Source organism: Callionymus lyra, chromosome 15, assembly GCF_982586985.1.
Source record: "Callionymus lyra chromosome 15, fCalLyr1.hap1.1, whole genome shotgun sequence".
Taxonomy (NCBI): domain Eukaryota; kingdom Metazoa; phylum Chordata; class Actinopteri; order Syngnathiformes; family Callionymidae; genus Callionymus; species Callionymus lyra.
In genome coordinates, this window is record NC_141832.1 from 6,769,709 (window position 1) to 6,787,168 (window position 17,460).

Below are 17,460 nucleotides of genomic sequence, written 5' to 3' on the forward strand. Positions count from 1 at the left end.
ACACAGAGACACACACAGACACACACACACACACACACACACACACACCCCCACACACAGACACACACACACACAGACACACACACACACACAGACACACACACACACAGACACACACACACACACACACACACACACACAGACACAAAGTAGAGATTCTCTTCCCTGAGACGATCAATATTTCATGCGTTACTACTTGGCTCGAGCGAGGGCTTCCCTGCTCCTGCTGGTGACCCCTGTGGTGACCCCTGTGGTGACCCCTGCTGGTGACCCCTGCTGGCGTGTCCCGGGTTCACCCTGTGTGTGAAGACACTAGTGACACACAACACCAGAATAATCGAGTGAACAATTGTTGTTATTATTGTCATTTAAATAATAATAATAGAAAAATACTCTCATGATCCTAAAACTGTTATTGTAGAAACATATTTAAAGTATTTTAACATTTAGTTTTACATTTTTATTTGACATTATTTATTATTATTATCTCTGACTTGGTGTGTGTTTGTGACATGTTTGACCTGGTGTGTGTTTGTGATGTGTATCATGTGTGTGTTTGTGATGTGTAATGACATGTGTGTGTTTGTGATGTGTATCATGTGTGTGTTATTGATGTGTAATGACATGTGTGTGTTTGTGATGTGTATCATGTGTGTGTTATTGATGTGTAATGACATGTGTGTGTTTGTGATGTGTATCATGTGTGTGTTATTGATGTGTAATGACATGTGTGTGTTTGTGATGTGTATCATGTGTGTGTTATTGATGTGTAATGACATGTGTGTGTTGATGATGTGTAATGACACGTGTGTTATTGATGTGTATTGACATGTGTGTGTTATTAATGTGTAATGACATATGCGTGTTATTGATGTGTAATGACATGTGTGTGTTTGTGATGTGTAATGACATGCGTGTGTTTGTGATGTGTAATGACATGTGTGTGTTTGTGATGTGTAATGACACGTGTGTGTTTGTGATGTGTAATGACATGTGTGTGTTTGTGATGTGTAATGACATGTGTGTGTTTGTGATGTGTAATGACATGTGTGTGTTATTAATGTGTAATGACATGTGTGTGTTATTGATGTGTAATGACATGTGTGTGTTATTGATGTGTAATGACATGTGTGTGTTATTGATGTGTAATGACACGTGTGTGTTATTGATGTGTAATGACATGTGTGTGTTATTAATGTGTAATGACATGTGTGTGTTATTGATGTGTAATGACATGTGTGTGTTGATGTGTAATGACACGTGTGTGTTATTAATGTGTAATGACATGTGTGTGTTATTGATGTGTAATGACATGTGTGTGTTATTGATGTGTAATGACATGTGTGTGTTGATGATGTGTAATGACACGTGTGTGTTGATGTGTAATGACACGTGTGTGTTGATGTGTAATGACACGTGTGTGTTGATGTGTAATGACATGTGTGTGTTGATGTGTAATGACACGTGTGTGTTGATGTGTAATGACATGTGTGTGTTGATGATGTGTAATGACACGTGTGTGTTGATGTGTAATGACACGTGTGTGTTATTGACGTGTAATGACACGTGTGTGTTATTAATGTGTAATGACATGTGTGTGTTGATGTGTAATGACATGTGTGCGTTGATGTGTAATGACACCTGTGTGTTGATGTGTAATGACATGTGTGTGTTGATGTGTAATGACACGTGTGTGTTGATGTGTAATGACATGTGTGTGTTATTAATGTGTAAGGACACGTGTGTTATTAATATGTACTGACAGGTGTGTGTTGATGTGTAATGACATGTGTGTGTTGATGTGTAATGACACGTGTGTGTTATTAATGTGTACTGACAGGTGTGTGTTGATGTGTAATGACATGTGTGTGTTGATGTGTAATGACACGTGTGTGTTTTTAATGTGTACTGACAGGTGTGTGTTGATGTGTAATGACATGTGTGTGTTGATGTGTAATGACACGTGTGTGTTATTAATGTGTACTGACAGGTGTGTGTTGATGTGTAATGACATGTGTGTGTTGATGTGTAATGACACGTGTGTGTTATTAATATTTACTGTTAGGTGTGTGTTGATGTGTAATGACATGTGTGTGTTGATGTGTAATGACACGTGTGTGTTGATGTGTAATGACATGTGTGTGTTGATGATGTGTAATGACACGTGTGTGTTGATGTGTAATGACACGTGTGTGTTATTGACGTGTCATTACACGTGTGTGTTATTAATGTGTAATGACACGTGTGTGTTGATGTGTAATGACACGTGTGTGTTGATGTGTAATGACATGTGTGTGTTGATGTGTAATGACACGTGTGTGTTGATGTGTAATGACACGTGTGTGTTATTAATGTGTAAGGACACGTGTGTGTTATTAATATGTACTGACAGGTGTGTGTTGATGTGTAATGACATGTGTGTGTTGATGTGTAATGACACGTGTGTGTTTTTAATGTGTACTGACAGGTGTGTGTTGATGTGTAATGACATGTGTGTGTTGATGTGTAATGACACGTGTGTGTTATTAATATGTACTGACAGGTGTGTGTTGATGTGTAATGACATGTGTGTGTTGATGTGTAATGACATGTGTGTGTTTTAATATGTACTGACAGGTGTGTGTTGATGTGTAATGACATGTGTGTGTTTGTGATGTGTAATGACACGTGTGTGTTTGTGATGTGTAATGACATGTGTGTGTTTGTGATGTGTAATGACATGTGTGTGTTTGTGATGTGTAATGACATGTGTGTGTTATTAATGTGTAATGACATGTGTGTGTTATTGATGTGTAACGACATGTGTGTGTTATTGATGTGTAATGACATGTGTGTGTTATTGATGTGTAATGACATGTGTGTGTTGATGATGTGTAATGACACGTGTGTGTTATTAATGTGTAATGACATGTGTGTGTTATTGATGTGTAATGACATGTGGGTGTTATTGATGTGTAATGCCATGTGTGTGTTGATGATGTGTAATGACACGTGTGTGTTGATGTGTAATGACACGTGTGTGTTGATGTGTAATGACACGTGTGTGTTGATGTGTAATGACATGTGTGTGTTGATGTGTAATGACACGTGTGTGTTGATGTGTAATGACATGTGTGTGTTGATGATGTGTAATGACACGTGTGTGTTGATGTGTAATGACACGTGTGTGTTATTGACGTGTAATGACACATGTGTGTTATTAATGTGTAATGACATGTGTGTGTTGATGTGTAATGACATGTGTGCGTTGATGTGTAATGACACGTGTGTGTTGATGTGTAATGACATGTGTGTGTTGATGTGTAATGACACGTGTGTGTTGATGTGTAATGACACGTGTGTGTTATTAATGTGTAAGGACACGTGTGTGTTATTAATATGTACTGACAGGTGTGTGTTGATGTGTAATGACATGTGTGTGTTGATGTGTAATGACACGTGTGTGTTTTTAATGTGTACTGACAGGTGTGTGTTGATGTGTAATGACATGTGTGTGTTGATGTGTAATGACACGTGTGTGTTATTAATGTGTACTGACAGGTGTGTGTTGATGTGTAATGACATGTGTGTGTTGATGTGTAATGACACGTGTGTGTTATTAATATTTACTGTTAGGTGTGTGTTGATGTGTAATGACATGTGTGTGTTGATGTGTAATGACACGTGTGTGTTGATGCGTAATGACATGTGTGTGTTGATGATGTGTAATGACACGTGTGTGTTGATGTGTAATGACACGTGTGTGTTATTGATGTGTAATGACATGTGTGTGTTATTAATGTGTAATGACACGTGTGTGTTGATGTGTAATGACACGTGTGTGTTGATGTGTAATGACATGTGTGTGTTGATGTGTAATGACACGTGTGTGTTGATGTGTAATGACACGTGTGTGTTATTAATGTGTAAGGACACGTGTGTGTTATTAATATGTACTGACAGGTGTGTGTTGATGTGTAATGACATGTGTGTGTTGATGTGTAATGACACGTGTGTGTTTTTAATGTGTACTGACAGGTGTGTGTTGATGTGTAATGACATGTGTGTGTTGATGTGTAATGACACGTGTGTGTTATTAATATGTACTGACAGGTGTGTGTTGATGTGTAATGACATGTGTGTGTTGATGTGTAATGACACGTGTGTGTTTTAATGTGTACTGACAGGTGTGTGTTGATGTGTAATGACATGTGTGTGTTGATGTGTAATGACACGTGTGTGTTATTAATGTGTACTGACAGGTGTGTGTTGATGTGTAATGACATGTGTGTGTTGATGTGTAATGACACGTGTGTGTTATTAATATTTACTGTTAGGTGTGTGTTGATGTGTAATGACATGTGTGTGTTGATGTGTAATGACACGTGTGTGTTATTAATGTGTACTGACAGGTGTGTGTTGATGTGTAATGACATGTGTGTGTTGATGTGTAATGACACGTGTGTGTTGATGCGTAATGACATGTGTGTGTTGATGATGTGTAATGACACGTGTGTGTTGATGTGTAATGACACGTGTGTGTTATTAATGTGTAATGACACGTGTGTGTTGATGTGTAATGACATGTGTGTGTTGATGTGTAATGACATGTGTGTGTTGATGTGTAATGACATGTGTGTGTTGATTTGTAATGACACGTGTGTGTTATTAATGTGTACTGACAGGTGTGTGTGTTGTTGTGTTGTAGCTTCTCTGCTCTCCATCATGCGTCTCTCAACGGGAACATGGAGGTCATCAATCTGCTGCTGGAGTCTCAGGCCGCCGTGGACATCCGGGACCAGAAAGGTGAGACGTGAAGTGTGTAGTGTTGCCGAAGGTGTGACACACACCTGTGTGTGTGTTTGTGTGTCAGGGATGCGGCCTCTACACTACGCCGCCTGGCAGGGGAAGTCGGAGCCGATGAAGATGTTGTTGAAATCAGGTTCGTCGGTCAACGGTCAGTCGGACGAAGGACAGATTCCTCTGCACCTGTCGGCTCAGCACGGACACTACGATGTGGTGAGAACATGATAGCTTATGAACATGAGAACTTATGAACATGATAACTTATAGATAAAAACACTATGATGTGATGAGAACATGATAGCTTATGAACATGATAACTTATGAACATGATAACTTATGAACATGATAACTTATGGACATGATAACTTATGAACATGATAACTTATGAACATGATAACTTATAGATAAAAACACTATGATGTGATGAGAACATGATAACTTATGAACATGATAACTTATGAACATGATAACTTGTAGATAAAAACACTATGATGTGATGAGAACATGATAACTTATGAACATGATAACTTATAGATAAAAACACTATGATGTGATGAGAACATGATAACTTATGAACATGATAACTTTTAGATAAAAACACTATGATGTGATGAGAACATGATAACTTATGAACATGATAACTTGTAGATAAAAACACTATGATGTGATGAGAACATGATAACTTGTAGATAAAAACACTATGATGTGATGAGAACATGATAACTTATGAACATGATAACTTATGAACATGATAACTTGTAGATAAAAACACTATGATGTGATGAGAACATGATAACTTATGAACATGATAACTTATAGATAAAAACACTATCATTTGATGAGAACATGATAGCTTATGAACATGATAACTTATATATAAAACACTATGATGTGATGAGAACATGATAACTTATGAACATGATAACTTATAGATAAAAACACTATGATGTGATGAGAACATGATAGCTTATGAACATGATAACTTATAGATAAAAACACTATGATGTGATGAGAACATGATAGCTTATGAACATGATAACTTATAGATAAAAACACTACAATGTAGTGAGAACATGATAACTTATGAACATGATAACTTATGAACATGATAACTTGTAGATAAAAACACTATGATGTGGTGAGAACATGATAAAAATACACCTTTTAAATACATTATGGGTAAATCTTAGCAGGAATTAAAAAATTAAACGATGATAAAACACAAACAAACTAATTTATTTATTAAAATGTGTTTTTAGTACATTTTTCAAGTATATTTTAAAAAAAGTTTAATTGAAGATGCAAATGAAAAAGTAAAAATATGTTTTATTGTCAATAAAAAATGATATATTTCAATATATTACCAAAAAGAAATAATAATGTGAGGATGAATGGAGCTTCTGTGGTCGTCATGGTAACAGTAGAAATGCTGAGGAGCCACAAACGACGAGATGATGAAGCTTCTTCTTCATGGACCAGGATTTATACCTGGAGTCCATCAAGTTGACGTCACAACCGCACACACTCCGCACACACATTCTCACACAGAATCAACACAACATCTTGTTTCACTGACTTTCTTCTGCTCCAGTCGGAGATGTTGCTGCAGCATCAGTCGAACCCATGCATCGTGGACAACAACGGAAAAACTCCTCTGGACCTGGCCTGTGAATTCGGGAGAGTCGGGGTGAGAAGCAGCAACAGTTTGTGTTTAGTTTGTGTTTGTGTTCAGTTTGTGTTTAGTTTGTTTTTAGGGTGTGTGTTTGTGTTTAGTTTGTGTTTAGTTTGTGTTTGTGTTTGTGTTTAGTTTATGTTTGTGTTTGTGTTCAGTTTGTGTTTAGTTTGTTTTTAGGGTGTGTGTTTGTGTTTAGTTTGTGTTTGTGTTTAGTTTGTGTTTGTGTTCAGTTTGTGTTTAGTTTGTTTTTAGGGTGTGTGTTTGTGTTTAGTTTGTGTTTGTGTTTGTGTTTAGTTTATGTTTGTGTTTGTGTTCAGTTTGTGTTTAGTTTGTTTTTAGGGTGTGTGTTTGTGTTTAGTTTGTGTTTGTGTTTAGTTTGTGTTTGTGTTCAGTTTGTGTTTAGTTTGTTTTTAGGGTGTGTGTTTGAGTTTAGTTTGTGTTTGTGTTTAGTTTGTGCTTGTGTTTAGCTTGTGTTTGTGTTTAGTCCGTGTATGTGTTTAGTGTGTGTTTGTGTTAAGTTTGTGCTTGTGTTTAGTTTGTGTTTGTGTTTGTGTTAAGTTTTCTTTTAGGGTGTGTGTTTGTGTTTAGTTTGTATTTGTGTTTAGTTTGTGCTTGTGTTTAGCTTAGCAGTTTGTGTGTAACATGTATGAGTTTGTGTGTAACATGTGGGAGTTTGTGTGTAACATGTGGGAGTTTGTGTGTAACATGTGAGAGTTTGTGTGTAACATGTAGAAGTTTGTGTGTAACATGTAGAAGTTTGTGTGTAACATGTGAGAGTTTGTGTGTAACATGTAGAAGTTTGTGTGTAACATGTAGAAGTTTGTGTGTAACATGTGAGAGTTTGTGTGTAACATGTAGAAGTTTGTGTATAACATGTGGGAGTTTGTGTGTAACATGTAGGAGTTTGTGTGTAACATGTAGAAGTTTGTGTGTAACATGTGAGAGTTTGTGTGTAACATGTAGAAGTTTGTGTGTAACATGTAGAAGTTTGTGTGTAACATGTGAGAGTTTGTGTGTAACATGTAGAAGTTTGTGTATAACATGTGGGAGTTTGTGTGTAACATGTAGGAGTTTGTGTGTAACATGTAGAAGTTTGTGTGTAACATGTAGGAGTTTGTGTGTAACATGTAGAAGTTTGTGTGTAACATGTGGGAGTTTGTGTGTAACATGTAGGAGTTTGTGTGTAACATGTAGAAGTTTGTGTGTAACAAGTGGGAGTTTGTGTGTAACATGTAGAAGTTTGTGTGTAACATGTAGGAGTTTGTGTGTAACATGTAGAAGTTTGTGTGTAACATGTGGGAGTTTGTGTGTAACATGTAGGAGCTTGTGTGTAACATGTGGAAGTTTGTGTGTAACATGTGAGAGTTTGTGTGTAACATGTAGAAGTTTGTGTGTAACATGTAGGAGTTTGTGTGTAACATGTGGGAGTTTGTGTGTAACATGTAGGAGTTTGTGTGTAACATGTGAGAGTTTGTGTGTAACATGTGGGAGTTTGTGTGTAACATGTAGGAGTTTGTGTGTAACATGTGGGAGTTGTGTGTAACATGTAGGAGTTTGTGTGTAACATGTGAGAGTTTGTGTGTAACATGTAGGAGTTTGTGTGTAACATGTAGGAGTTTGTGTGTAACATGTAGGAGTTTGTGTGTAACATGTGGGAGTTTGTGTGTAACATGTGGGAGTTTGTGTGTAACATGTGGGAGTTTGTGTGTAACATGTAGGAGTTTGTGTGTAACATGTAGGAGTTTCTGTGTAACATGTAGAAGTTTGTGTGTAACATGTGGGAGTTTGTGTGTAACATGTAGGTGTTTGTGTGTAACATGTAGAAGTTTGTGTGTAACATGTAGGAGTTTTTGTGTAACATGTGGGAGTTTGTGTGTAACATGTAGGAGTTTGTGTGTATCATGTAGGAGTTTGTGTGTAACATGTAGGAGTTTGTGTGTAACATGTAGGAGTTTGTGTGTAACATGTGGGAGTTTGTGTGTAACATGTGGGAGTTTGTGTGTAACATGTAGGAGTTTGTGTGTAACATGTAGGAGTTTGTGTGTAACATGTGGGAGTTTGTGTGTAACATGTGGGAGTTTGTGTGTAACATGTGAGAGTTTGTGTGTAACATGTAGAAGTTTGTGTGTAACATGTAGGAGTTTGTGTGTAACATGTGGGAGTTTTTGTGTAACATGTAGGAGTTTGTGTGTAACATGTGGGAGTTGTGTGTAACATGTAGGAGTTTGTGTGTAACATGTAGAAGTTTGTGTGTAACATGTAGAAGTTTGTGTGTAACATGTGAGAGTTTGTGTGTAACATGTAGAAGTTTGTGTGTAACATGTGGGAGTTTGTCTGTAACATGTAGGAGTTTGTGTGTAACATGTGGGAGTTTGTGTGTAACATGTAGGAGTTTGTGTGTAACATGTAGAAGTATGTGTGTAACATGTGGGAGTTTGTGTGTAACATGTAGAAGTTTGTGTGTAACATGTAGGAGTTTGTGTGTAACATGTAGAAGTTTGTGTGTAACATGTGGGAGTTTGTGTGTAACATGTAGGAGCTTGTGTGTAACATGTGGAAGTTTGTGTGTAACATGTGAGAGTTTGTGTGTAACATGTAGAAGTTTGTGTGTAACATGTGAGAGTTTGTGTGTAACATGTAGAAGTTTGTGTGTAACATGTGGGAGTTTGTGTGTAACATGTAGGAGTTTGTGTGTAACATGTGGGAGTTTGTGTGTAACATGTAGGAGTTTGTGTGTAACATGTAGGAGTTTGTGTGTAACATGTAGGAGTTTGTGTGTAACATGTAGGAGTTTGTGTGTAACATGTAGGAGTTTGTGTGTAACATGTAGAAGTATGTGTGTAACATGTGGGAGTTTGTGTGTAACATGTAGAAGTTTGTGTGTAACATGTAGGAGTTTGTGTGTAACATGTAGAAGTTTGTGTGTAACATGTGGGAGTTTGTGTGTAACATGTAGGAGCTTGTGTGTAACATGTGGAAGTTTGTGTGTAACATGTGAGAGTTTGTGTGTAACATGTAGAAGTTTGTGTGTAACATGTAGGAGTTTGTGTGTAACATGTGGGAGTTTGTGTGTAACATGTAGGAGTTTGTGTGTAACATGTGGGAGTTGTGTGTAACATGTAGACACTGATGCACTAACATGTGATTTTGTAGTGTGTGTGTTGGTTCAATGTGTTGACCTGTATGATCATGTGTGTGTTCAGGTCGTCCAGTTGTTGCTCTCCAGTAACATGTGTGTTGCTCTCCTGGAGCCCAAGAAGGGAGACACGACCGACCCCAACGGGACGTCACCGTTACACCTGGCTGCTAAGAACGGACACATCGACATCATCAGGTAGAACACACACACACACACACACACACACACACACACACACACACACACACACACACACACACGAGAGTTTTTGGGTTTATGTGACAAAAACAAACTAGCTTGTTAGCATTAGCGCTACTAGCTTGTTAGCATTAGCACAACCGGTTTAGCATTAGCGCAACTAGCTTGTTAGCATTAGCACAACCTGTTTAGCATTAGCAAAACTGGCTTGTTATTGTCCAGAGTTTGATGATTTTTTCCAACTGTTAGTGCAGCTGACTCGTAAACACACACTCAAAATATTAAAATAAAGTGACATTATTGTGTGAAATACATGTTTATCTGGCTTCAATAAGCTACATGTAGCTTTGTTGTTAGCATGGAAGCGACTATTTCTACTTCCTGCTTCTATCATATTCTTGATTTTTTTTTGTGGATTTGTTGTCAGAATTTTTCCCAGTGACGTTTTTGTCTTCATTTAATGTTTATTATGCTTGAATATCGCCCAACGAGACAGGGATGTAAACATCAACTTAACAAATGGTAAACACGGGAGGAAAGAGTGTAAGAAAGATTCTAACATCAGACAAACTATGTCAACAAGTATCTGTAAAAGTAACTCATGAGACTTTCAAGTGACGTTTTATTGTCTTTTATCTTTAAAAAATATATTTTGTACTTGTTTATAATATCAGTGTTTACTTTTTATTGATTTAATGATCTACAGATAATCAGCGTCAGGAACGTTTTGTTAAACCAAATCATAATGATATTTATTTTTAACACTGCTTCAGAGCTGAGCCAGAAGGCATCATAATTGACAGGAGCTTCTCCCCACAGACTCCTGATCCAGGCTGGAATCGACATCAACCGTCAGACCAAGGCAGGGACGGCGCTGCACGAAGCCGCTCTGTGCGGGAAGACCGACGCCGTCCGACTGCTGCTGGAGGTGAGACGGTCTCTAGGTGTCGAGCGAGGGTCAGGGGTCACGGGGGTCGACCGTCCGTGTGATCCTGGGAGTCGGACGACGGCGAGGATGATTTTAGCGGAACGAGGAAGTCGGTACGACGACTCATTAGGAGGTGAAAGGTCGCCAGGAGTGGAACCTTGAATGTTGCGTCTTGATCAACAGGAAACAGGAAGTTGTTATTGCATCATGTTTAATGAACAGAACGAGAAAGAGGAGGATAAACATGTATCAGGTCCAATAGTAACACGTAACAATAACACTTAAAGTGTCAACATTTAAAATGTCACTGTTGTGACGACACTGATGGACATCAGTGATCTGATCCAGACTTACACCCCAGCTCGGGCTCTGAGGTCTGTGGATCAGAATCTACTGATGGTTCCTGAACACGGTTCAGGACCAGAGGAGAGAAATCCTTCCAGACTGTTGCTCCTAAGCTTTGGAACGTTCTCTGTGTTTGATGATCTACTGACTCCTTCAAGAAACATCTCAACACACTTTTATTTGTTCAGGCTTTTCCTTGATTTTCTGGAACTTCTGTTTTGTTATCAGTTTTATCTTGATCTTTAAAGTATATCCTTTATTGAATATTGTTTTGTTTGTTTAAGTTCTTTGTGACCCTGGTCTGGAAAAGCTCTCTATAAATATAAATATTACTTACTAACATGTGGATGGTGTTTCTTCAGAGTGGCATCAACGCAGCGGTGAGGAACACCTACAGTCAGACGGCTCTGGACATCGTCTACCAGTTCACCGCCACACAAGCTAGCCGGGAGATCAAGCAGCTGCTGAGGGGTGAGTGAGGAGCGAGGGATGAAGTGAACCATGACCACTGAGCACCGACTCGTGCGTGCAGATGCTTCGGCGGCGCTGCAGGTCCGAGCTCTGAAGGACTACTGCAACAACTATGACCTGACCAGCCTCAACATCAAGGCTGGAGACGTGATCACGGTGAGGCTCCGCCCACACTCACACACACCTCCAATCATCTCAGGTGCGTTCGACGGTGTCACACCTCAGTGGAGCCGTCGCTTCACACGCCACCCTCGTTCTCTCGCCGCTCGCCAACATGAATATTGATGTTCTCGAGTCTCAGTCTCAGTCCTCACAGAAGAAGATACACCTGCTGTGATCATCTACTATAAGGATGGATGGATGGATGTATAGATGGATGGATGAATGTATAGATGGATAGATGGATGGATGGATGGATGGATGGATGGATGGATGGATGGATGGATGGATGGATGTATAGATGGATAGATGGATGGATGGATGGATGGATGGATGGATGGATGGATGGATGGATGGATGGATGGATGGATGGATGGATGGATGGATGGATGGATGGATGGATGGATGGATGGATGTATAGATGGATGGATGGATGGATGAAAGGATGGATGGATGGATGGATGGATGAAAGGATGGATGATGGATGGATGGATGAATGTATAGATGGATGGATGGATGTATAGATGGATGGATGGATGTATAGATGGATAGATGGATGGATGGATGGATGGATGGATGGATGGATGGATGGATGGATGGATGGATGTATAGATGGATGGATGGATGGATGAAAGGATGGATGGATGGATGGATGGATGAAAGGATGGATGATGGATGGATGGATGAATGTATAGATGGATGGATGGATGTATAGATGGATGGATGGATGTATAGATGGATAGATGGATGGATGGATGGATGGATGGATGGATGGATGGATGGATGGATGGATGGATGGATGGATGGATGTATAGATGGATGGATGGATGGATGGATGGATGAAAGGATGGATGGATGGATGGATGGATGAAAGGATGGATGATGGATGGATGGATGAATGTATAGATGGATGGATGGATGTATAGATGGATAGATGGATGGATGGATGGATGGATGGATGGATGGATGGATGGATGGATGGATGGATGGATGGATGGATGAAAGGATGGATGATGGATGGATGGATGAATGTATAGATGGATGGATGGATGTATAGATAGATGGATGGATAGATGGATGTATAGATGGATGGATGGATGTTTAGACGGATGGATGGATGGATGGATGTTTAGACGGATGGGTGGCTGGATGGATGGATGTTTAGACAGATGGATGGATGGATGTATAGATGGATGGATGGATGTATAAATGAATGGATGGATGGATGTTTTGACAGATGGATGGATGGATGGATGTTTGATAGATGGATGGATGGATGGATGGATGGATGGATGGATGGATGGATGGATGGATGGATGGATGGATGGATGGATGGATGGATGGATGGATGTTTAGAGAGATGGATGGATGGATGGATGGATGGATGGATGGATGGATGTTTAGAGAGATGGATGGATGGATGGATGGATGGATGGATGGATGGATGGATGGATGGATGGATGGATGGATGGATGGATGGATGGATGGATGGATGGATGGATGGATGGATGGATGGATGAGAGCGTGGAAGATGAATCAAGATGTTAGTGAAGGTTCAATGAAAACTATTGTTTCCTTTGACAAGTTTTGTTAAAGAAACACTGGTTGTGTAGTTACGAGCACCTTTAGTTCCTTCAATACTCAAACACTTGTGTGCGTCACCAGCACTGGTTGTGTAGTTACGAGCACCTTTAGTTCCTTCAATACTCAAACACTTGTGTGCGTCACCAGCACTGGTTGTGTAGTTACGAGCACCTTTAGTTCCTTCAATACTCAAACACTTGTGTGCGTCACCAGCACTGGTTGTGTAGTTACGAGCACCTTTAGTTCCTTCAATACTCAAACACTTGTGTGCGTCACCAGCACTGGATGTGTAGTTACGAGCACCTTTAGTTCCTTCAATACTCAAACACTTGTGTGCGTCACCAGCACTGGTTGTGTAGTTACGAGCACCTTTAGTTCCTTCAATACTCAAACACTTGTGTGCGTCACCAGCACTGGATGTGTAGTTACGAGCACCTTTAGTTCCTTCAATACTCAAACACTTGTGTGCGTCACCAGCACTGGTTGTGTAGTTACGAGCACCTTTAGTTCCTTCAATACTCAAACACTTGTGTGCGTCACCAGCACTGGTTGTGTAGTTACGAGCACCGATGGTCACATGATCTCTGCAGGTGTTGGAGCAACATCCCGACGGACGCTGGAAAGGCTGTATCCATGACAACCGGACAGGAAACGACCGCGTGGGCTACTTCCCGTCCACCATGGTGGAGGTCATCAGCAAGCGCACAGGTGCGTGTGTGGGTCGTGTTGTCGCCGCAGACGACACGTGCAGTTTAGTCACATGACAGGTCAACGTCTGATTGGACGCTGACGATGATGTAAAGAAAAGAGCTGCTCGTTGAGAAATGAAAACATCAGAACATGATAGTGCGGCAGGTGAGGCGCTTTTAAAACTGCCTCAGCATTGAAACAATTGAACACACAACAACACAACTCAGATTTTTACAAGTTTAATTTTCATCAATCGAATCAGTTTTTGCTGTTTTCATGGCTCGACAGGTGTGAGCGCAGGTGAGATCACCTTCATCAGGCCTCGCTGGTTTATTCCTGTCGTCGTGAGTGTGTGTGGAAGCAGTGTGTGTGTGTGTGTGTGTGTGTGTGTCGTCTCTGTGTGTCGTCTCGGTCGGCGTGTGCGTCGCTGTCCTGGTTCATCTTCACGTCCGATCTCACCTGCCGACTGTCGCCGGGAACATGACTCGCAACGATCATCGCCGTCACTTTTGTTTTCACGAAATCTTCTCATTTGACGTCCATCGGTGTCGCAAATATTGACCTTTTCGGGTCATTTTGACCCGGTTTGAAAGATGATTTTCAATTCATCAGCTGATGCACAAACATATGAAACTTGTTTATTATAAACATGTAACAAACTGACAGTATTTATATTCCACACTATAAAGATGTTACTGATGATGAAAACATTGGATATATTAATGAATTATTATTATTATTATTATTATTCATTGATAACAATTAAAACTAGAAACATAACCGTTATATAAAACCAGGAATGATGTCATTTATATAAAACCATAAATGATGTCATTTATATAAAACCAGAAATGATGTCATTTATATAAAACCAGAAATGATGTCATTTATATAAATATATCTCATACAAACTTCAAATATAATGCAAAACATAAAGTGACAAATGAAGTACAAATGTAATAAAACAAAACCAGTTATACAAATGCGACTAATCACGGATAATAACATGTACGTCAAGTGAAACAAAGGAATAAAAACTGCAGTAAACAGGACAGTATCTGCTAAAGTATCACCAAGAACTACTGGATCTATGTTCACCCATTTAATTTGATATTTTTCTACTAATTACGTTGTTTTTCTTTCTCATGCAACATCTTCTTCATTTTGTAATTCTCTGTTTTGTTGTGTTTGTTTGTCGGCGCCGGTCCACGGTTGTGCGTCTGTGTGTGTGCGTGTCGTCACGATGGGTGTGTCTAGGTTTGGCCAGCACAGTCATTTGCACCCAACAGTTTCAAAAGATACAGCTGGTCGCTCCGGCAACGGTCGCCCCGGCGACGGCGGCCCCTGCCAACGCGGTAGTCAACGGCAACGACGCCGCCTTCCATCAGATCCATATCCTGCCTCCACCGCCTCCTCCTCCACCACATTCCCATCAGCCACTGCTTCCACTTTTCACTTCCTTTGGCTATAGCAAGTCGCCCGTGACGACCCCACAGGGAGACACACCCACCGCCCCAGGTACACGCCCCCTTTTCATTATGATTCTTCTTCTGACGACTTCAAGGGATGCTTTCCTGCGCTCGCTGTGATTGGTCATGACTCTGATCCGAGGAGGCATCCATTAAAGTTTCTGTCCTCATTATTATTTATGTACCTCGACGTGTTTCTCACTCTATGACTTTGGTTTTCACTCTTTTCATCCTGGTTTTCACCAAAACTTCAGTCAGTGTTTGTCAAAATAATTTAGAAATGAAGGGAAGCTCAGAGCTGAGGAGTTCTCGCCTCAAGTCTCTATAGATAATGAAGATAAAGTTCTTGTAGCTGTCTGGTTGTGTCGATGGGTTTGAAGAGCAGTATTAGTCAGAAGTTAAAGTTAAAGTTCATCTGAACCTGTTTTATAGTGTTTATTATAAACAAAGAATAAATCATTTCATTTTAACTTTAGACACAACGATATGTTTGATCCATTCATCGACTCGTCATTGAACTAAGAACAGCAGAGAAAAGAAGATGGAAGTAAACGCTGAGAGCTAGTTAACTAGTGAGCTAGAGAACTAGTTAACTAGGAAGCTGGAGAACTAGTTAACTAGTAAGCTAGAGAACTAATGAACTATTAAGCTAAATAACTAGTTAAGTAGTAAGCTAGAGAACTAGTTAACTAGTAAGCTAGAGAACTAATGAACTATTAAGCTAAATAACTAGTTAAGTAGTAAGCTAGAGAACTAATTAACTAGTAAGCTAGAGAACGAATTAACTAGTAAGCTAGAGAACTAGTTAACTACTAAGTTAGACAACTAATTAACTAGTAAGCTAGAGAACTAGTTAACTAGTAAGCTAGAGAATTAATTAACTAGTAAGCTAGAGAACTAGTTAACTAGTAAGCTTGAGAATTAATTAACTAGTAAGCTAGAGAACTAGTTAACTAGTAAGCTAGAGAATTAATTAACTAGTAAGCTAGAGAACTAGTTCCTCCAACATCATCACCGTCACTGTGATACGTTTGCATGTTACTGTTAAGATTCTATGGTAGTTTAGACTCGATAGTTAAGTTAAGTTAAGTGGTTAAAAATATCCTCATTCTGTTTAAGTTGAACTCTATTTATTCTCCCCTCTTGTTTTATCCTCTATTTCCCTGTCAACCCACACACACACACACACACACACACACACACACACCAAACACACTGTGTACTCGTCGTCCACCTTCAATCCTCTTCACACCCTCGTCTGTTGACACCTGCATGAGTGTGTAAGTGTGTGAGTGTGTGTGAGTGTGTGTGAGTGTGAGTGAGTGTGTGAGAGTGTGTGAGTGTGTGTGAGTGTGTGTGAGGCGCGGGCGTGACTCGTCACTAAGTTTACGACAGTGATACGAAGAAGTTCTGTATTTTTAAATGAACCTCAATGACGTTGAATGATTTCACAGGTAAGTCGTTCATTGACGACACGTTTGATTCCTCCAGGTTTGACTCTCTAGACTTGGATCTGCTGCTTCCTGCGACTCTTTTAAACATCCTCCTTCATTTTAGACGGTAGTGCGAGCGTCTCTCCACTAGAGGGCACATTCTAGAGACAGTCGCTCTGACAAGTGATGCCAACATCATTGTTGATATAGTTCAGGAACCGATGCTATGAAACGTTACATGATTACGTCGACGACACTAAAATAATCAACAACACGCGTCGCCTGGAGAAATGCAAAATGTCGTGAAGGTTTCAAAGAGTGTTTTCCTGCAGCTGTGAACATGTCAAACAGCGTATGATGGTCTGTTACTCTCCAAATGCACTTTACAGCAGCGCCATCTTGCAACGGCGAACATATATAATCCCACACTACGCATTATATATGTGTGTGTATGTACCTTCTGACGCAGGAGTGTATATACACAGATATCCATGTTCCGGATTGATTTATGTACGACGAGTATATAAATGTTTTCACGTATATTTGACGTCTTTATTTCTGTGTGTGTTCGTCTGTGTGTGTGA

At 39.8% G+C, this 17,460-nt stretch overlaps 1 protein-coding gene across 6 annotated transcripts in view; it reads left to right on the plus strand.

Annotated features, from left to right (window-relative positions):
* Positions 1-17,460, plus strand: part of caskin1 (CASK interacting protein 1) — a 58,571-nt gene that overhangs the window by 25,821 nt on the left and 15,290 nt on the right. For 4 of the 6 annotated variants that reach the window (XM_087809888.1, XM_087809889.1, XM_087809891.1 and 1 more), the window contains exons 3-11: positions 4,688-4,785; positions 4,853-4,998; positions 6,377-6,472; positions 9,664-9,794; positions 10,617-10,725; positions 11,433-11,541; positions 11,603-11,697; positions 13,875-13,992; positions 15,232-15,492. In XM_087809888.1, the coding sequence (XP_087666014.1) occupies positions 4,688-4,785; positions 4,853-4,998; positions 6,377-6,472; positions 9,664-9,794; positions 10,617-10,725; positions 11,433-11,541; positions 11,603-11,697; positions 13,875-13,992; positions 15,232-15,492 (1,163 nt within the window). The remainder of the gene's footprint in view (positions 1-4,687; positions 4,786-4,852; positions 4,999-6,376; positions 6,473-9,663; positions 9,795-10,616; positions 10,726-11,432; positions 11,542-11,602; positions 11,698-13,874; positions 13,993-15,231; positions 15,493-17,460) is intronic. The other 2 variants (XM_087809892.1, XM_087809893.1) reach the window with 1 other exon arrangement.